Source organism: Cebidichthys violaceus, unplaced genomic scaffold (assembly GCF_023349555.1).
Source record: "Cebidichthys violaceus isolate CVI_PGR_0920_01 unplaced genomic scaffold, fCebVio1.0.p SCAF_16, whole genome shotgun sequence".
Classification (NCBI taxonomy): domain Eukaryota; kingdom Metazoa; phylum Chordata; class Actinopteri; order Perciformes; family Stichaeidae; genus Cebidichthys; species Cebidichthys violaceus.
Genome location: NW_027176329.1, coordinates 5,678,862 through 5,701,335, shown reverse-complemented (window position 1 = coordinate 5,701,335; position 22,474 = coordinate 5,678,862). Strand labels below are relative to the sequence as shown.

General features: G+C 42.7%; 1 protein-coding gene across 8 annotated transcripts in view; it reads left to right on the top strand.

Moving 5' to 3' along the window:
* The first annotated feature begins 1,039 nt into the window (after positions 1-1,039).
* Positions 1,040-22,474, top strand: part of macf1a (microtubule actin crosslinking factor 1a) — a 219,256-nt gene continuing 197,821 nt past the window's right edge. For all 8 annotated transcript variants that reach the window (XM_068710875.1, XM_068710876.1, XM_068710874.1 and 5 more), the window contains exons 1-2: positions 1,040-1,316; positions 10,641-10,877. In XM_068710875.1, coding sequence (XP_068566976.1) covers positions 10,655-10,877 — 223 coding nt within the window. In that variant the 5' untranslated portion in view covers positions 1,040-1,316; positions 10,641-10,654. The remainder of the gene's footprint in view (positions 1,317-10,640; positions 10,878-22,474) is intronic.

The following is a 22,474-nucleotide window of genomic DNA, read 5'->3' as shown; positions in this document are numbered from 1 at the left end:
TATGTGCACGGTGCATAGCAACATACACATTTTATATTGTAATTATATATGAGAGCACTGTACAAGAAGGCTGCCATTCTTATGAAAACATCCACATCTGAGTTTAAATCATTAACCCCACCAAACCCTCCACCAATCTTTTTGCGATGGTTCCCCAGTCTATGCCTTTGGGCTCCCAGCTCCCAGTTTAATCAAAGTAGCCTAAAAGTGTGTGTGTGTGTGTGTGTGTGTGTGTGTGTGTGTGTGTGTGGGGGGGGGGGGGGGGGCATTTTCCAGGTAAATTACAAACCCTGAAGTCCGGGGAACCCTTGGTGGTCTGGGACTCCTGTGACCAGACATACCAAAGGTCAGCTCGATCACGGAGCGGCAGCCCCGAGTCCTCTCCATCTCTCCAGCTGTAATCAATTTGCTTTTTTTTAGCTGATCCTTCTCTTCCTCCAGCTGTTTGGAGAGGGAGGAGGGGTCAGTGTGTGTGTGTGTGTGTGTGTGTGTGTGTGTGTGTGTGTGTGTGTGTGTGTGTGTGTGTGTGTGTGTGGATTATAAAAACCCAGATTAATACTATCTCATGTGATGTAAACGCGCTGCATTTTCGGTGTAATCCTGAAATATATGTGAATGAGTAGCCGCTGCAAATATGAACTATGTGAACGCCCTTTGAATTAAGAGAAAGTGTGTGTGTGCGTATGTGTGTGTGTGTGTGTGTGTGTGTGTGTGTGTGTGTGTGTGTGTGTGTGTGTGTGTGTGTGTGTGGTGTGTCTGAGTCGGCCTGGGTTTGGCGGTGCTGCTGAGCCACGGATGACGCAAGAGTACGACCCGAAATTTCAATTTCCGCAACACTTAACACACTCAATGGACATGGGTTAAGTGTGAAAACTGCCTATTGAGAGAGAGAGAGAGAGAGAGAGAGAGAGAGCGAGAGAGAGTGTGTGTGTGTGTGTGTGTGTGTGTGTGTGTGTGTGTGTGTGTGTGTGTGTGTGTGTGTGTGTGTGGAGCAGGAGAGGAGGGCTGGTGGGGGTTGTTGAGAGCGGAGAAAGGGAGAGAGAGGCAGAGGGGGAGAGAGGAGGAATCGGACAGCCATTATACCATTCAGGATTACGTTGCTTTGCTGTTCTCCCCAGCGTCATCGCCTCCCCCTTCCCCTCACGGCTGTGTGTGTGTCGGCTCGGTACTGGAGGAGAAAAAAAACCCGATCGGTGGAAGCGGAAAAAAACCTTCCGTCCAGCCATCCAGGAGGAGAGGGAGCAGCGGCGGCAGCATCCTCCCCGGCTTCCCTCGCTCTGTGCTCGGATCCCAGGATCCGCTGCTGCCCGGTGAAGGTAAGCGGCTCCGGAGCTCCGCGTAGCCCGACTACAGCGTTACCACCTCCGCAACCCACCGGACCCGGATCCTCATTATAATCTGCCCACAAGAGATGTCGAGTCCGGCGGTGATATTATTAATACGAAACATGAATATTGTTAGAAATCAAAAGTATCAGCTCGAGGCGGATCATAACTATAAACTCACACATCCCTTAGGAACATATGTAACTGTAATGTTTCTAGACCGTGCGTATTAAAATGAGCATGTTGATGGTTTGGGTTTGGTGAAGGTGTTGTCCCTCACTGAGACCTTCGTCAATAACGTGTTGATCAATAACACGTTGATTGGCATTCACCACATGAAGGACCGAGTGTGTCTTCACCGTCATAATCTCAGTTACCGCCTGAAACCGTCCACTCTCGAAGCACACTGCATGCTCGTGATTCGTGCGCCGGAGGGCCGGGCTGGAAATAACCAGCGGACAGTCAGTCGGAGAGGGTTTCTGGGTCGCGAGGAGTCTGCCCGGGGTTGGTCCCCGCTAATGAGGCACTCAGCAGCGGCGGTACGGAGGTACGCAAATGGATAAATGTAATTAGTTGGTTTGTGCGTCCGGGGCAGGGGCGGTGTGTCGGACAAAGAGCCCCCGTGCTTCCAGTCTGCTCCTGCGTGCGTGCACGTTTTAGGTCTCCATGTCTGATGTCCACACATTCCCTCTTCACATTCAAAGAGAGAGAGAGAGAGAGAGAGAGAGAGAGAGGCATGCATGCATACAATTATTACACCAGCTGCAGCTTCTTTTATGTGCAAAAACACATTTATGAGAGGCTGCCTTTATTGATCCGTGCAATCCCCCTTGACCCCTCCATCAGCACACCTCCAGCCTCCACCTGCTGTGTGAATCCCAATGGGCTCCACCACTGCAGGCTGTCTGTCTGTCTGGAAAACCTCAGTGATATTATGCAAGGTGCAGTCAGAGACAGACAGAGAGAGAGAACAAAAAAAAATCAAGATGCAGAGCCTCCCCTCCTGCCGCTTTGTAGCAGATGGTCAAACATGCATCTCCCTCCAGCATGCAGGGTTCTCCTCAGTCTGACCCGTAAGGCACAAAACAACCTATTCAGTTCTATTTTATTCAGGTGAAAGTCTATAATTCAGTTGGTCTCTTCCACCTATTTCTTCCTCTGCACTGCCATGGACACACCCCCTTACTACTGTGTGTTGTAGTGGTGGAAAGCACCAATATGCTTCTGATGCAGGGGATGAAAGAACGTATGAGATGTGGTTGTATGTCGATTTAATCACAAGTCTTAGAGGATTTCTGCTTTATTAATCAAAGCAATTTTGCTCAGACAAGGCGCTTTTAGTATTCAGTGACAGACACAATTACAGTGGATTGTTACCTTCATTGTTGATCATCTCTGATTCATTTATCAGTTCTTTAGTCAGAAATAACCCAACTTTCAGAAGCTCAATGTGACGTCTTCAAATAGTTTAATTTTATCCGATTAACTAATATATGAAAATATGTTGAATTTACAATGAAATAAAAGAACAGTTTGAAGTGTTGAATTAAAGCTATGTCAACAATGGGGCTTTAGGAAGCATCTCTTGGGTTCTAGGAGCTATCGTGGTCGGTTAGAGTCAAAGGTGACATCTCCAATTTCCTTGTTTTGTCCAACCAACAGCCCAAAATCCAAATGTAGATTATTCGATAACAGAGAAAATAAGCAAATCCTTATATTTGAGATGCTGAAGCTGCAGTTTTTGCTCAATAAGAGACTTAAACTGAACTGATTCTCTCTCTATCATCAAATTAAGTGGCCTCCTACCTTTTTGTCTTGGGATGAAAATTGCTCCCGTAGCTGCGTCTACGGTGTGTAGAGATACTGAATTGTAAGTCGCTTTGGATAAAAGCGTCTGTTAAATGACCGTAATGTAATGTAATAGATGTGATGACGTAAATTACAGTCAGCTCAACCAACCGTAGATATTTCTGGACAAAATAAAGATATGAAAATATTCAGGTTCTGCAAAAACCCTGAGAAAAATGAAAGAGAAGTTTATAGGTCTTTCTTTTCCTTTTAATTATGTTGTCACCCATCAGATTTGTCTTGATCTTCAGTCCTAGTTTAGGAACCTGTCGTCTAATCCATGATACTGAAAAGGTCCTTCTCTTTGTGAAATGCTTGACTGGCAGCTCCATCCTCCCCCGTCTGTCTGTCTGTCTGTCTGTCTCTCTGTCTGTCTGTCTGTCTGTCTGTCTGTCTGTCTCTCTGTCTCTCTGTCTGTCTCTCTGTCTGTCTGTCTGTCTGTCTGTCTCTCTGTCGCTCTGTCTGTCTGTCTGTCTGTCTGTCTGGCCAGCAGTCTCTGTTGGTTTGCAGCTCTTTGGTACGCTCACTGCATCTTATCATGAGTGACAGAAGAAGAGGGTAGAGACAGAGAGAAACCGAAGGAGAGATTTCTCATCTCCTCTGGGTTGATGATGTGTTTTGGGTCTTTTAAGACGTCCAACAGTGACGTCGCCCTGATCAGTAAGACGGCGGAGTCAGTGAGTCCATGCTGCTCTTCTCTCTCCTTTATATCTCTGTCTTCTCTTATCCTCCGTCACTTGTTAACCACAGTTTTCTTTCTTTTCTCAGATTTCTCTGTCTCTGCCTCTACTCTCACCCTTCCCTCACCCTCACTTTAATTGACTCTCGCTCTGTCCAGTCATGCTGAGTAGTAAGCTACAGTATTGTTGGCAAGCCAGTCCAGTTTGTGTGTGTGTGTGTGTGTTTATATATGCGAGTGTCTATCCATGTGTATTTATGTATACATGTGTGTGTGTGTGTGTGTGTGCATAGGGGAGTCTAGCCATTCATTTATCCAGTCAGTCAGTGTGTTACTCATCATGACTGGGGGATGCGTCATTCATCCTCATCCATACTCACTATCTACAGTTTCAATAAGTCATGTAACAAGTGTGCTTTCAATAAGTCATTTATAAGTGCAAGGAAAATAAATTGGACCCAGATGGGGAAGTTTCGAGGAAGATCAGATGTCAAAGAGACAGACATAAAGTAAAGTCGTATCGACAATTTAAAGGACTAGTTTGACATTTTGGGGAATGAGTATTTGCTTTCTTGCCGAGACTTAGACAAGAAGATCGATACCAGTCCTCCCACCTGTTTGTGCTCGTGCTGCATTCACAGCATGAGAACAGGAAAAAAAATCCTGTTATTCTACTTCAGTTCACGCAATATTCCGAGATGGTTACTCCAACTGCTCGCTTCGTAATCACAACATTAAAACAGCCTAAATTGCTTTTGCTATATTACCTATTTGGAGTGGTTCATTAATAAGTTGAACAAGATAGAAACAAACAAAGTTCCTTTTAGATTAGCTCAATCGATTTTAAAAGTGTTAATACGGGACTTTTTTTACATGTAAAGGTCAGTGATGGTGGCTTTGTGGTTTCTTGACGCTTGCTATCGGCCAAGTTGTTTTCACCAAGTGGGTGATGTTGTGACGGTTATAAAGTCTCTCAGCTGCGTGTGGTTCTGGTTTAAACAATATGACCTGAACTCAGCATTAAACGTGAAGCGGGAGCCAGAAGGTGATTTACTTAGCTTAGCATAAAGACTGGAAACAGTGGGAAGCAGCTAGCCCGTCTTCATCCAAATGTTGAAAAATACATTCCATAGTATTCATTGAGCTGTGACAGCAGAAACTGGTGGCACTATGACATGAGTGCAGCATAAGTAGGCTAGGCTATGGAGCAGGAGGCGAATAGCTTAGCTTTAGCATTGACACATTGTGTCTTGTGTGTTAAATCCAGACACAATCAAAAATGAATAGAAGAGCAACCTGCAAACTGTGTTTTTACAGGGAGTTACGTTCGTACGTACAGACATGAGAGTGACCTTGACCTTTCCATTGAACTCTTGGCAATAAAGTGAATAAGCATATTTCTAAAAATATCAAACTATTTCTTTAAAGTTACAGGGCCAGCAGGTGATAGACTGGAGCTATAGTTGCTGTTAATTAGGCGTACTTCAAAGGAATAGTTTGAGATTTCAGGAAACACGCTTATTTCTCTGCGAAGAGTTTGATGAGATGAGTGACACCTCTTTCATGTCTGTGCGCTGAGTATGGAGCTAGAACCAGGAAGTGTAGCCTAGCTTAGCATAAAGTCTATAAACAGGGGGAAACAGCTAGCTAACGTCGGCACAACACCGACTGTGCAACTCTGGATTCCTAATGTAAATCCCATGTGTCGATCAGATGTGTTTCTGATCAGGTGGCTCTATGTTTTGGAGTTTGAATTATTGTCCATCTGTTGAGCACGGATGTCAGTTAAACTCCCATCAGCGTTGGTATGCTGCTCTGGTATGACACACAGAGGTTACGACCGTTAGTGCGAGTGTCTGGTTTTCTCTCTCTGACTCTTTCTGACATTTTCTTTCTTTTCTTGTCTTCCCTTTTCTCTACTTTTTAATCTTTAAACTTCTACATCTCTGTCGTTCTCCCTCTCTCTGCTTCATGTCACTTTCCTCTTTCTCACACACACACACACACACACACACACACACACACACACACACACACACACACACACACACACACACCTACAAACACACACACCCTCCTCAGGCTAAGCTGTGGGAACAGACCGTGTCCATGTAAATCCTGGTTATAAATCAGGCCAGTCAAGCATCCAGCATTCAGTGTGGATATGTGTGTGCTTCTGAAACTGTGGTGCATACTTGCTTTTGTGCATTGATGTGTAAGTCAGTTATTTAGTATATAAATTAAATTATTAGTTAATCATTCAAGTCATTTATCAAACAAAACAAAAATGTCAAATAATCGCTGGTTTCACTCTCAAATGTTGAGGGTCTGTTGCTCTTCTCTATCTCATATCATTGCACATTTAAAGACATAATGAGTGTTTTTCACAATGTTGTGACATAGAGTGTAGATTAAAATACTACAGATTGGCTATCTGACAATGAAGATAACTGCCCCGGTCAGTCTAATAGAAAAAAAAAACGACTCCTGGGGTCTTGAGAACTTGCAGTAAGGATTTATTTCTTTTTACATATGATAAAGAAATAGAATGACAAATGTCTAACTAAAAATAATAGATCAATCCAGAACCGAAACAATTAGTCAGTTGATCGATTAGTAGCTCGACAGATCATTTTGTTAACTGACATTAACAAGCAAAAATCAAGTTTATTATATGTGAATATATACTGGTCTATTTTATTTTATGTTTTTATGACAATAAACTGGATATCTTTGGCTTTTCGACTGCTTATCGAACAAAACCGGCAATTTGAAGATGTCACCTTTAGAGTCTGGGAGCTTTAGTGTCTAGGTGTAGATATATTTTGTATAGATTGAATCAGAAAGTAATAATTTACTTAACAGATAATAGCAATAATTGGGCTGAAACTCTGGGAGGCTTGTGATGAGCATTTGGCACTTTATGTTTTTAACTTTTACTGATAAGAAATAACAAAAGAAGAGTCAAAATGAATCAATAGTGAGAGTAATCATTATCTGCAGTCCTAACAAGAAGCTGGGAGCAAAGTATATATGTTTACACGTGGTGTGAGTGAGAAATGCATCGGCGAGCGTCTCATCAGACAGGAAGTGATCTCACTCTCTCACTGCTCCGCCGGCGTTTCTGCTGGTAGTTTCTCCTTCTTCATCTTCTTCTTCTTCAAAGATGTCTTTTTCTCCTCACATAGCACTAATGACACGGTGCGGCTTTGAAGCCTCCATTCTGGCTCTATTTATAAAACGGCTAGTTGCAGTGGCACTGACTCACTGTCAGCAAGCAGCAGGGAAACTGACTTCACACACACACACACACACACACACACACACACACACACACACACACACACACACACACATACACACATAAACACACCCTTACACATACACTTACACACACCCTTACACATACACTTACACACACCCTTACACATACACTTACACCTACACATACACACACACACACACACACACACACACACACATACACATACACGTAGAAACACCAACACAAGGACAGAGACTCGTACACCAGAGAACCGCAGAGAATTGTGGGAAGGCCTTAACCTCTTCCTAGCTAGCGTTGCCGTGGAGATGGGGATTCAGGAAGTGGGGCCTTGCCAGCGGTCTAGCCAAGGGCCAGCAGCAGGAGGAGGAGGAGGAGGAGGAGGAGGATTTTTGGCAGCACTAGCCCAGATGGAAAACCCAGCCGTTCTGTCGGACTCACACATCGTACACAGAAACATTCCCACCCTGTGACGGCCGCTCAGGTCGCTCCACAGTTTAGGGGGGGGGGGGGGTAAAGACAGAGCTGCTCTTTGGCAGCCAGCAGAAGTTAGTCACCCCGTAAAGTGCTCACTGTTTAAGGGGTTAAGCTGGATGTTTCCAGGAGCTGACTGTTAGTGGGTGATGTGTGAAACAAACCGGATCACTGGTGGATTTAGGGACTTTTATTCTGAAAGACATTATATCCATTTTGAGGAAACATCAGTAAAGATTTTGAAATGATAGATTATCCAGGATTTCTCCAAATACTCAAAGTTGGTTTCCCTGTGAAGTCGCAAAATAAGTCGCACGTGGTTTCTTTATTAATTTGCTAACTTCTAGTTTCAGTCTTCTAACCTTCATCACAACCTTCACCCTCTGTGGTGAAGATGGTGTTTTGCCTGACAAACCTTTTTCACAGAAAAGCACAGGTGTAAATAATGAAATGGTTTTAGGGTCCTGGTATTCTCCATACTTAACTCACTGACAGTGTGATGAGGAGGTTAAATGTTGCTTTGAAAAAAGGCCTGTTGTTTTTAGAAACCACTGAGATACAATAAGCTGCATTCCATATTGTCATCTTAGCCGGTCGAATGTTGCATTCAATATGTTGTTTTTAAAATTCTTGTTCCTTAACTACAAATTCCATTACTGCCGACCAGGTTTGAATGTACATATGTGGAGTTTCAGAGTTTTGTTTTTATCCACAAGTAATTGCAGATTGACTGAAATGTCTGCATTGCATCTTGGACCAACAATGTAACTTTGACAAAAAATGAATGCAGACGAGATATTCACTGTCACTTTCACAGTGGTGCAAAGTAACTAAGTACATTTACTCAAGTACTGTACCTAAGTACAATTTTGAGGAACTTTTACATTACTGAAGAATTTTGAACTGGTGTTACTGGTTACCTTACAGATCAAGATTTTACAAACACAACATGCGATCAATTTATGACAGTGTGCTGTAGATTAAACTCTCCATCAGTATAAAGTAGTTCAAATAAGCTCCACCTCCACTCAGACCATATCCACTCGATGTACAGTGTAGTCATACAGCTCTCTGAAAGTTAACTTAATACTTTAAGTATATTTTGCTGTTAATACTTTTGTAGTTTTTCTAGGTGAAATCTTGGATGTAAGACTTTTACTTGTAACAGAGTATATTTAATGGAGCTGCATTGGAACTTTTACTGAAGTAAAAGATATGAGTATTTCTTCTAATCTGATTAAAAAACACGCCTAATATCAGATATATATTTGATTTGCAGTAAAACATTAGAATTGTCTTCTTAAAGAAAATGATTAGGAACATAGGAAGATGTTTTTGCGTTGTACATCTTTTAAAGCAATGAGCACATAGCTAAATACACAGTGAAGATGGATATATAATGAATTGCAGGAAGTGCACATAGTCTGTGAGCTGGACTCAAACTCATGACTCCAGGAGCTCAGCGGACGCTCACTAACCTGTGACTCCCTGTGGAGCTGCAATATGAGAGCCAGTAACGGCCAATTCATTCTCTCAGGACAGGTATTGATTTTATGAGGCTGTGACGGACAGATCAGAGCATCAGGTCCCCAGAGTGCACACACACACACACACACACACACACACACACACACACACACACACACACACACACACACACACACAACTATTGCCACTCATTGACATAATATAACCCCTTACTCTGACCTAAACCTAATTCTAAACTCAAGCTTAAAACCAAGTCTGAACCCTCAAACAGATCTTTGTGAGGACCGGCCAAAATGTCCTCACTTGGAAGGTCTAAAGCTCAAAAACATGGTCCTCACAAACATAGCTGTACAAGTGTACACAGACACACACACTCACACACACACGTCTTGTGTGTTTGCTTACATCAAGTATTTACTGTCACTTATTTTTCTTCATAATAAATAGGTATTGAATTTAATCTCAATTTCAATAAACAGTCAGAGTGTAAAGATAAATGAGCAAGAGAGAAGCAGAGAAGGAGATCAGAAGGAGAGATCAGAAGGAGAGGACAGAAGGAGAGGACAGAAGGAGAGGATAGAAGGAGAGGATAGAAGGAGAGGACAGAAGGAGAGGACAGAGAGTGAAAATGAGATGAAGATAGAGAAGAAAAAAACTCTCCTGTCTTCCCGGCTTATTGACTTTTCTTTAAAAATAGAAATGCTAGAAGAGCTTTGAAATCTCATCTCTCTGTCTTTGGTCTTTGCTCCTCATCTCAGCCAACTAGACTAACCCCCCACCCCGTCCAAACACAGAGCTGACATCATCCTCTTCATCAATAAATCGGCTCCACACAGGGTGTAATGTGTCCACACCTCAGTGACTTCTATTAAGCGGAGCTGACTTCTACTTGTCGGTCTTGTTGTGCGTGTTTGCATGATGCTTGTGTTCTATAGCAAACAAATTACACCTCAACTTACAGCTTTACAAGCCACATTATTAGAATCTAATATAACAACATTTGTTTTTATTTGACAAATGTTGCTTTTATGCCAGCAGTCATATTCAAGGAGGTTAATTTCCACTCAAATTAGAACAAAATAATTTGTTTGAAAAAAAGCTTGAATAATGGCCTTTTAATAAACAATGCTAACATGCAGGTGTAATGTTTACCACGTTCACCATCGTTGGATCCTAAATGAATTGACTTCAGTGATGGGAAGATGCTCTGAGCAGGCCTCAGTAATGTCTGCTGTCATGCGTAGTTCATCTACAGTAGTTCATCACTGCAGGTCTGCAGCCTCTCAAACTCATGAACGTTCGTCGAGACATGATGACTAATGTAACCCAGTTGTTTCTCTCTTTCTGTTGTGCTGTTACGTCGAAACTTTGCATCATTCATGATGCGTGATCACACTGTACCCCAGCAAATGAATTATACAATTCTTCTTTCCTCCTCCCTTCTTTTGACCTGCTTTCTTTCCCCCTCCCCCGCTGCTCTCATCCCTCTCTCCATCCCTCCATCCGTCTCTTTCTCTTCCTCATCCCGTCTCCTCTCTCGCAGCCCCCGGAAACGAGATGGAGTCCTCGGACGACGATACTCTAAGCGAGCGCTCCTGCGTCAGCGAGCCGTCCTTCCGTAGCGAGCGTTCGGGGGGGTCGCTGTCCCCGTGCCCGTCGGGCCCCGCGGGGCCGCCGGGAGACACGTTGCCGTGGAACCTGTCCAAACACGAGCGGAGGAAGAGGAAGAGCCAGGACTCGGTGCTGGACCCGGCAGAAAGGGCGGTGGTTCGCGTGGCAGGTAAGCGGATAAACCGTCTCGCACTGGCAATGCAGTTCGGCGTGCCTTTGAGCAAGGCACCGGGGCCCGCATCTGTTGAGTGGGGCTGCTGTGAGAGTGTGCAGTGGAAAACAGAGACTATGCACCCCTGAATTAAAACTGAAACCTGACCTGAAAACTGATGGTACCTGTGCTTGTGGCGAGGTAACAGAGAATTAGAGGGGCTCAAAAGTACGGAAACTGACACTGAACTGTCTGTTTAACATTAAATGTCTCGGTAAAATCGTTTCATCTTGTATCGAGCCATATCTTACAGGACGTTTCTACTTCATTCTCATTTGAATGCTGACATTTTCTTGGCTTCTCACGTTTGATCACGGGGCTTCCTCCTGGCTTTGATTAAAGGCCTATACTCGCATCCACGATCAGTAAATGTCACAGAGATGGGGGGAAGATCTGGTGTTGGTCTCTTATATTTATACTTTGGATAAAGGCATGTATAGCATGCTATTAAAAGTGTTATCTTGTAACACTCATCACTGCTAGAGGATTCAGGGAAGATGCTTTCCTGACTCCTCTGTACTGCTACAAGCCACATGGACGACTGTCCTCCCTCCGTCTCTGAGTCTTTCCTCCTCTCTTGCTCGCTGTAACAGAAGATGGAGGAGAAATGTAGGTTACTCAGTTCTCGGGAGCAGCCAGGTTTCCCCTGCTCGTGTAATGGCACACTGGTAGCAGCCTGACAGCTTCTCCTCTGTCAGTGGAGGGGAAGCTTCCAGCTCGATAATTGAGGCGAATGATGTAAAAGTGGGCTTAGTGCTGCACCTCTTACCAGCAGTGCTATTTTTTTCCACTCGTAGCATCTCATGATTGTGCTGATCATTTCCTTATTGAGGCTTTTATCACATAAATCCATGGTAGTGGATGGATGCCAACATTTAGCTGCGACTCTGTCAAAGAGCAGCCTACAGTCGATGGAAGAGTATAAAGTCCAACATTATATTATATTATTTATCCAGCTTTTATCCAAATCGTCTTTTTTTGGATTTGGATTTTTTATTTTTTTTTATTTCGATTTTTCATTTTAATTTCTATGGGCGAAGGTGCAGTCAAACACCTACATTATTCCCAGTATATCAATAGAGGGCAATAATCACCTAAAACTATATTGTTTAGTCTGGACTAGACTACATGCGAAACATGTCGGTATCAGCATGGAAATGATCACATAATGGCAAACGATTCAATATCATACATCCGTCCTGTGCTGACATCCCTGTTATAAACTGGCAGCGCTGTTATAATTCCACTAACATTGTTGCATGGGAGGTGATGGGGGTTGTGTTGTTGGAGTAGGCGATGACATTAAAAGCCTACTTCATGGACATGGAAACAGCATGTAGGTCAGGGTGAAGAGGTGGATGTGACCTCTGTGTGTGTGTGTGTGTGTGTGTGTGTGTGTGTTATGTTTGTCTGTGTATGTTAATGCTCTTATAGCACACATGTGAAGAAAAGATGTATTTCCTGCACTGGAAACATTCCCAGTTGGAAGACGCTTCCAGACCTCCAGCGTCGATGTTTTAGAGTCTCTAAGCTTCCGTATCCGTTCACAAGAGAGGCCTGTGTGGTGTTTCTGAAATACCTGACTTCACAATCAGCTACGTGGTTTAAGACGAGCTTTGAACCGAGTCTTGACTTTCATAAATGTGTCTGCAAATGTTTGGAGTGGCTGCATCTACTGGACTTTATTTCATTTTACTTTTTTAAAATCTCCACAGCTGAATGTGAGTGTGAAGAAGTGGTGTTTTTTTCTGTTAGCATCAAAAAAAACGTGTGTTTCTGTCGGGATGTGATAAGTTTAATTGTCCAAGGAAGCTGGCGATGTTCCATGTCGAGTGAGAGTGAAATGAGCCAAAGCAGACGTTACATGTTGATGCAAGAAAAAAAAAGATGGCGTGTGCTAAACTGAGAAGATGTTAAAGTGTTTGATGTTAAAGTATGTCTGTGTATTTCTGGGACTGTGTCACATGCACCCAGTTTGAAAGTGGTATAAAAAGAGATCAAGGAGAAGGCGATAAAAGGGCAGCTTGTGGTTATAAAAACAGTGAAAGTTCTACATGCTGTAATGTGAAAGCTAAGCTGTGCACTTAGAGAGGAGAGCAAACTGAAAACAACTTAAAAAGCTCAAAAGCAACCTTGTAATGTTACCCAAAATATAATATAATTACCCATAAATTGAAGTCACTCACTGCTGCAACTTCTTCCATGGTTTCTTCATGATAGCAATGACAACAGTCTGATGTGCAGCTGAAATGAACCTTTCTGCTAACGGATCAGAAATGCTGAAGATAGCTGCAAACCAACTTAGTCGCCCTCAAATTGTTTTTTTCCGACACCAACACGTGACGGCTCTTTGTTGTTTACATATGAAAGGCTAATTACAAGCAGATCTGAGAGCAGGGACGTGGAATCAGTTATCACGCGTCGTCACTTTATGTCCTGTGGTCTTCTTTTTCATCGCCTTGGTCTTTCTAAGCAGACAAGATGAAGAAAGAAACATCTGTTTAAACCAATAAAATGTTCAGTTTTACCTTCTTTTTTTTACAACCAGTGAAGGATATAGATGTATGTCTAGTTTTCTGTCACGCAGGCCGATGTGAGGCGGCAAATACAAATGATCTCATATGAAATATTTTTAATCAACACTCAACTTTTCCTCTTTTTTTATGTCTGTTGGACATGTGACGTGTAGTGGAAATTCACAGATGTGCTGCAGCTTGGTTTGTGTGTGTGTGTGTGTGTGTGTGTGTGTGTGAGTGAGTGAGAGTTAATTAAAACATAGTTCTGAAAGGGAAGGGATCAAAAGAAAACATTTTAAAAAGATCAACTGAAATGATCAAAAGAGACAGTTACACAGGGAGGTTTCCTGGCAGCACCTTTGGGCTGAGTCAGCGAGTCAGACTTGTTTGTGTGGAGACCGGGCCGTGGTGGCAGCAGGTAGCGGGCAGAGCCGATGTTGGCGCTGCCACAAACCGCCCAGGCGTTCACACACTGCCAATGCTCTGCCGTGTGAAACCATCTCTCTAAAAGATGCTGATTTGTGCCAATGCTGAATATTCAATACTGATACTACGTCTCACTATAACACATGTTTCCCAAAAATAGATAAACACATTTATTTAGGAATATTTACCATGTGAGTACAGTTCTACAAAATAGAGTAAATGTAAGGAAAATGTATTAATAAAGAACATATTAGACACAAAAAAGCAACTTAAAGTACTTTGCGTAAGCATAAACAAAATCATATTATATAAAAATAGAAATAAACAATAGAAATATGGTAGATCTAATGAATTTAATTTGTTTAAATCTAATGAATGATTCAAACATTTTGTTTTGATACCGTTATCGTGAGAACACAAGTTAATAATGTCGAGAAAACAAACTCTGTTATCTCAAGTTAAATTTGTTTGTATTCTCTGTAAGGCGTCGCCCCAAAGTAACTTCTGCTGTTACTTATTTGATATACAGGACGTCTAGCATCCCAATGGGAAAAGTTACCAGAGTAAAGTTTATCATGCTGAATATATTTTTCCATCGCACGCTGTAGTCCATGGTGTCGTCTTCTTCTGATACACACTTCAGCGCCCGGCTAAACGGAGCCGGCGTTGCCATGTTATGTTTTGTCTGACCGAGCAACAGTAACAAAGGGGGGCGGGACTTAGGAATCTGTCAATTAACACGCTATATCATCTTTGCTCCATTTGGACAGAATCCAAAGTGTAAAACTGATCAGTTGTGGTGATACGGGAGGCCATGTGAACAGTGAGTCTCTACTTTAGGCTTGGCTAGCTCTTTCCCCTTGTTTCCAGTCTTTATGCTAAGCTAAGCTAACCAGCTGCTGGTTCCAGCTTTGTATTTAGCTGACAGATAAGAGAGCGGTATCTCAACTAACTCTTTCCAAGAATGAGCATATTTCACAAAGTGTTCTTCTAAAAGAGTGATGGGCTTGAGATTGTCTGATTTGAGCTTTGAAACATGAGGTTGGTAGAGTACATGAATTGTTATGTTGTGCTTCCCTTTAAAATGTAAATTCCCTATTTGAGGAATCCTCTTCATCTGTTAAGGCATTAAACCACCAAAACAAATCAGGAGTCTCTTTGTTACAGCGCTGCTTCCATGTTTGCTCTGTGAGCTCCCAGAGTGATTCACCCGGTAGCAGCCAGAATTTCCCAGGCGTGTCCAGAGCTCACTCAGGCGCGAACTCTATTGTGATGATATTACATTTTACATAATATGGGCTATGTGTTTACATTGACCTCAATTTCCGTTCAGGCAGAGGCCGGAATGTGGTAAAACAAATACATTAGGCTGCTTGTACCAATAAGCTGCATGGCTTACAGTCCACTTACAACATTTAGAATGAGTGCTGCAGTAGTAAAAAGCCATAAAATATGTGTTTGTTTTTTCTGCCTGGATCATTATTTTATTCTAAAAAGTACTGAAATAAATGTAAGAGTTGCTTTCCTACAAGACAGAATGAAGTTGAGGTAGAAGTAATGGAAAGAGAGAGTGCAAACACGAGGAGCTTTGTGAACAGATGAGTTTTGAATTCACTCTGGAGAGAATAAAGAGACGCTGCTGTCCTGACTGGACTCTGTTGTTCAGCCTCTCTGGACTGGCTCTGCCTGCCTGCTGAGCATGAATGTCAATGAAACCTCCCAACAGCTGCCGGTGGTACTGTTGATGTGAATGAGAGTTTGGGGATTTTGACTTGAATTACAAATTAAAGTGAGAGTGACCTCAGTCGTACGGAGAAAAAATACAAATTTTATGTATGAACATGATTATTAGGAAGAATAATTATCAGTGTTCTGCATATATATTTCCAACACAGGACTTTCACCCAGGAGACCTCTGTTCGTGTCCCGTGTGAAACCAAAAGCCAGCGCTTTTCTAATTTACATCCACAACTTAATTAGCGTAACACACACTCATATAAAGCCAAAACACAATGTTTCACAAAACCTATTAAGCAGTTGTGTATCCTAAACATAACCAAATACTTTGTTTTGTTTCAATTTACGACATTAACCACATTTCTAAAACTGTGACCGTAATCTGAGGGAAAATGCTTTTCCCTTGAAACGTAATTTTGAATGCAGTCTTGTTGTGGAACGTTATTTAGAAGGAGGCAGGGTTGCTTTTCACAGCCTCCGATCCACAAATGTATGTTGTGTTTAAGTGCTCGTGGAAAGCTGTGGTAGCCCGACTTTTCAGCGCATTCATGTGGAATTGGAAAGCCAAAAAGGCGATGGTTGAAATTGTTATTACATACGCTAAATCTATCTAACTATCTTTGATTTAAATTGATCGCTCAGATTATTAGATTAAAAAACTTTAACTTGGAAATATACAGTAGCAAAGACACATAAAGCTCATTAAGACATCTGTTAAGTGTTTAAGACTTGTATGATTTAATATTTCTGTATGTTAATAATTCAGTTTGTTTAGTTTTTCCTTAAAATGAGTGGTAAAACTTAAAGATTTAGAACAAAAATTGAGATATTAAAAAGGCTGAAAGGATATTTGAATTATCCTTTTTACAGCAAAACAAGAACCAAACTGGAGATGACACAAACCAAAGTGTGTGTGAAGCAGCGTGTCTAGTGTGTGTCAGACTGCAGCAGTGATGATTTATCCACGTGAGCATCAGGACCCCAGACGTCCGTGCCTGCATGTAACTTAGTCGTCCACCGCCCCGCCTGCTGCTGTTGCTTCCACATTCCTTTCCATGCAGGCGCCTAAGAGGAAGCCTCGGCTTAAAGCCCAGCCTGTTCCCCCTGTTGCCACGGCAATGTGGTCTCCTCTGTTTCCATGGTTATAAAAGGCGAGGAGAAGCAATGGCGACGGGGGTTAGAGAGACTGACGCTGAATATAAAGGCAGGGCAAAACAAATAGTGAAAGAGAGAGTCCGAATTTTAATTTGGAGAGGAAGAAAAGAGGAGGGAGTTTGTTGATGAAAAGAGAGGGAGAGAGAGGAGTGAATGATTGAGTAAAAAAGGTAATGAAGAGAGGAAAGGAATGGAGTTGGAGAAAGAGGGAGGGGGGGTAATGGGGAGATGGAGGGAGTGGAGGATAAAGAGGGCAAAGTTCAAAGAAATGATGATTTTTAACTGACGGCGAGGGGTGAGGGAGGTCATCGAACAGAAAGAGAAAGAGAGAGAAAGATTGAATAACAGAGTCACTGAAAACTTCAGACTGGAAAAGAGAAATGGCCTGAGGGAACTCAACTGAAAGAAAAAAAGAGGAAGAGACAGAATGAAAGATCTTGAAAGAAAAGCACCGACAGAGAAACGTTGAGGGAGAGACACATGAGACCTGGAGGGAAGATTAACGAAAGAGAGAGAAGAAGACAAAGTTGGAGGAAAGGAGGTGTGTTGTTAAAGCAACAAGTGTTCAAGTCAGTTATGTTTCATATTTTATTGGGACATACAGCAAAGCATTTAATGCTTTTAATACGTACAAAGAAGTGACATGCCTTTGACACATGCTGATTTATTGTTGCACTTCCTTAAAGACAGAAGAAAAAAGAGCAATTGAAATGGGAACAGCTGAGGCCGACGTATGCTGATTTTAAGTCCCTAGTGTGGGTCAATCTCCAAACACACTGGGTCCTCCACCTCCCATGATTAAGTAACCACTCAGTTGTGGGACCTTTCATGTCTGGCCTCCAACCCCGGGTACCCAAGTGATGTCACTGGAGTCATTTCATTCAGACATAAGGAGGCTCCTTCAGAGATTTCTCAAGCTGCGTTTCACTCCATGTGACTTTAAGATGTAAAGTTTGAGGTGCGATGTATCATATGTGAGGTAATCCGAGTTTCTCCGTTTTTTGTTTTTTTAAATAATGGCATAGCTGCTGTTCTGTACCGCGCTCATACAGCGGTAACAGCTAACGGCGTCGTTGCGGAAGAGTAGCGCATGCCGCGTTAGCACCGCGTTAGCATTGTGTTTACACCGTGTTAGCATTTTAATCAAAAAATGTAAACAGTTCTTTAAAAAAATGTGACATGTGCGAGCTTTGAAATCACATGGTTTATTATCACATGGGGCATTTGTGAGTAGATATAATCTAAATCACTTGTAGAGTTTTTTATAGATTCAAAGATAAACCAAAGTAGATCAAAAATACTGATCCGCTATTTATCCAAATAAGATACTTGTGTTCCAGGTTACAGATGTACACTATTTGATGTAGTACACATACCAGACTTACTGCATTGTTTAGAAACACCACTGACTCTGTTCACATGTTAATGTATTGGATTTGTAGACGTCACATTGATTGCGTTCTTGGAACAGCCGTGGATTTCCGACACGCATTATTCCGAGGCTTGTTTTAAATGTTTTTATCTGCATTTTAAACTATAATTGAGTTATTTCTAAAAGCTGAGGATGAAGGGCAAAGGTCCGACTTTACTAAGACTCTTATCTCAAATGTTTGCAGCCAAATAACACACTAATCCAAGTCACACAACATTTTACAATCATTTCATTCAATCACTGGCTCATTCCTGGTTATTTAGGGCACTGAGCTGCTTTATTAGGCTGTAATTCAAACAAAAATGCAGGCGTGAATAATCAGATCACATTGTTTGATGTTTCCGACGTTTTTCGTAGATGCTTGGTGACAATGTCGAGGATGGCAAAAGGAAGGGTCTTAAATGTGATTATATTTGATATGTGGCTGATGATTTGGGGAGTGTTCTGGTTTTAAAGCTGAGGTCAGTGGAGCTCTGCTGCTGAGGCGTTGGTCATGCTGATGTGTTCAGGACTGTGTGTCCTTTTGGCTCTCGAAGCACGTTCACTGTGCAGCTGGACTCTGCACGACATCTCCGACACACACACACACACACACACACACACACACACACACACACACACACACACACACACACACACACACACACACACACACACACAGACTCATATGCAGGTGTGTGTGTTCAGACAGGAGGACACACACTGCAGAAAGACAACAGTGTGAGTGACAGATCGAGGCGAGAGATGACTCACACTGTCAGCATTCTTTATTTATACCAGCAGCACTTTTATTATTATTTAATGTAGCATTACACACATCGTGAGGTGATTAAAAAATGAAAAGACAACATAGAAATGGAAGAACATAAACAAAAGGAAAAGTTTTTAAATCACAGAGTTTACTGTAATTCCCATCTTCCCCCACTAGGCGGGATATAAAGGTTGTGTGCTTCTTCTAGAGGGACCCTTGTGTGTTCTGTATGTAGAGGCCACCTGCTTTGTTTGTCATTAGTTAACTGATAAAAGATGTTTAAAATAAAATCAGCTTTGACTGTAATCTTATGATGCTTGGCCATGTCGGGAAAAGATGATTTTCTGATGTTCTGCAGATGAAATGTTATCGGGACCTCGAGACCAGGGTCACTGTGCCCTCTCTCTTGTCTGCATGACATGTCAGTGTGTGTGTTTGTGTGTCTGTGCACGTGCGTGCGTGTCAGTGTCAGGAGGTTGCAGATGGACCCCACTGCCACACTCTTGACTTGTGAATCCAGTAATGAAGGGTGAGTCAGGGTGAGGAGACACAAAGACGACGTCAAAAATAATGAAAGGCAGAGAGGAAATGAATACCTGCATGGAGCTGTTACTAATCATGCAGCCTTGGACGCTTAATTAATGGTAGACATGTGAGACTGCTTGCTTGATGACTGGAAGCATTTAAGACGTATCTTTTACGGTTATAAATGGAAACCACATTTCCTATAGTCCCATTGTTTCCTCTTTTACCTGTAGGGTACAGAATACGCTCTGAAGGTTTTCTTTTTTTTCTTTTACAGACAAAAATAAAAAATATTGGATTTGTTCCCTCATCAACATTATAGCCATCATAAAAGGAGCCTTTATGGCAGATCATTAGATTGTACAGGTGTAACAAATACATTTTAACTACAAAGTTTTAATCGCAGTAATCCACATCTGCCTCAACCCTCGTCTGCTGCTCTTCCTCCTATAGTCTCTGTTCTCCAGCGACTGACTATACAGCGATAAAATGCTAGAAGCTGCATGTGCCTGACATTGTGCTTCACTTTAAGGTCATCTTTATGTGTCTCTATATGGGATTAAATGACATAATCTGGAGATCATATCAGGGAGTCTGATTCATGGGTTTTGCCCTCAGGATGATGCATGCTGAGATTATCCACTGATGGCTGTGTTTCACCCAGTAGGACGGGGCTCACATGACTTGCGGCAGGAAGTTAATTCTTTTAAATTGAGTTAATTTTTTAGCAAATTGAACACATTGCCTACTATCTATCTGTGTTCCCTGATTTGGTTTTGGCCGAGATGGAGTCTGCATTTCTTCTTACTTTTGGATCAGAGAATGCTAAATCCAGTTTAAACAGTTGTGGGTTTACTGGCCTGCTAACCAGGCTTGCACTTGGATTTGAGTTCTCTGTAATGTAGATGCAGTTGGCCTTTAGATGGCGCTGTGCTCCATGCATTCAGCTCAGTCATCCACAACTAAAGCTTCCCTTGCACACAGACACAATGTTCCAAGTTGTGAAAGACCTCTGTTCATATTCTGTCTAGTATTGTCTCATTTATTAGTATTATATGAAATGCATTGGTCTGCTGTAAGATTTGCACTTACAGATCAGATATTGTTTATTTAGTTCGTGTTGCTTGTAAGTTATCACCTGTATAGAACTGCAATGGGCTTAACTATTAATATTGTCACAGCCGCCACCAGTTAAATAAAATAAAATAAATCTCTTTGCAGCCGTTAACTACATCGGCCATATTGGATTCCCCATCGTTAATCAAGTCTCTCTACACCTGCCTCTCTGACAAACGGCTCATACAATAATTGGAATTAAAACTATAATAAATAATTTAAGAGGCCAAACACCGTCTTCTTTTTAACCGGAGGATTGATGAATTTCGACCTTTCGAGGTTCGAGCAGGACTCCAACCGCCATTTCCGGTGGTTTAACGTAACAGAATTGAACTGTTCTTGATAATGTAAGTAATAATACGATACATTACGGGTGTGAATTAGTTTTAGATATGACACAGTAGAATTGAATGATATACTTATATTAGTAGTTGTTTTTTTGTGGCCTGCCCAGGGTTTTAGTGGTTTCTGTCACCGAGCAGTGTCCACCATCTGGGGGCGCTCCAGCTCCATTTTCCACCCGGCAGTCATGTAAACTAGCTGTTCGTCCCCACCGGCTCTTGAAATTCCTGTGGCGGAGGTTCCTGGCGTGGCCGGTAGAGAGGGATGGAAGACAGCCACTGCAGGAAAAACCGAGAAACCTGAGCAGAAGAGCGAGAGAGAGGCAGAAACGTACACATACACGTTCACACGGAGGCAGAGACCGCAAAGCCTTGGATTGAAGCGGCCATTACGGCTGGGAAGCATGCTGGGAGCTGAGGCGGCTCGTCTCGGATCCACAGGACGCCGACACCGCCCGGGATAGGAAGCCGGAGGAGCCCGGATACGGTTTAGCCTGGAGCTCCGCCGATTTTGCGGACGGAAACGGACACACTGCCCCCCTTCTACGGGCACGCAGCTGGGGTGTGTTGGATTTACTCCCTCATACACACACAGGAGGCACAAGAAGCAGCAGTCGCCGGGTGGAAGCCGATATTAAAGGAGGGACTGGTCGGAGACGACACACCGAGTGATGCCACTGTGTGTCTCCGCACACATACGCGCGCACACACACCGCGGTAATGGATATATAGCGTTTATCTAACCTTTATTCAAACAAATACTCGCACCTTTAATGTTATACATTTTCAAAAAAAACGCGCTCACTCCAGGCTTTTGTTGTCCTTGTTATTCTCTTAAGTGTCCCCCCAAGGATTATCTAACCCTGCTTGGAAGTGAGCTACAAGGCTTTTAGTGTGCGTCAATGCATCGAATTCATTAGTTTCACGCAAGGTGGTGTTGAATTGGACGCCGAAGAGAGGAAGGAGCCGGGGCTGGGGGCTCGAGGCGCAGCAGAGCGGGCCGGGACACTGCGGTAGTCTGCAGGCCGACCCCTCTCCACTCCCAAGCCGGCTTGCAGAGCCACCATGGCCGGGTTCATACCGGGACTACTGCCGGCAAACCATTCGCAGGAGAAGGAATTCGCCCAGGCGTACGAGGATGTGCTGGAGAGATATAAAGGTAAAGGGGGGAAAGGAGAGGCGTGTTTCTAAGATGTACATAATTTGAATATTCTTTCGGAAGATGCATTAAATATAAATATCAAAGCGAAGTTTGAAGTATCATAGCTAAACCCAAAATAAACAAATAATTTACTAAAGTCCCAGCTTAACTTTCTGTCGCCCGTTCATAATGTCCCATAATATTATAGGAATGTTGGTGTTTTCTGTCAGAAAATGAAAAGACTTCTAACATGGGGCACAGTGTGTGTCTGGAAGTTGATCTTCTGGCAGACAGCCAGCCCAGTCTGCCACTTTCATAATCTGGGTTGTTTCATTGTTGATATTTTGGATAAACAAAGCAAGGGCTTCGAGCTCCGCCACATAAATGTATTGGACTCTGGGCATAGTGCACGTTG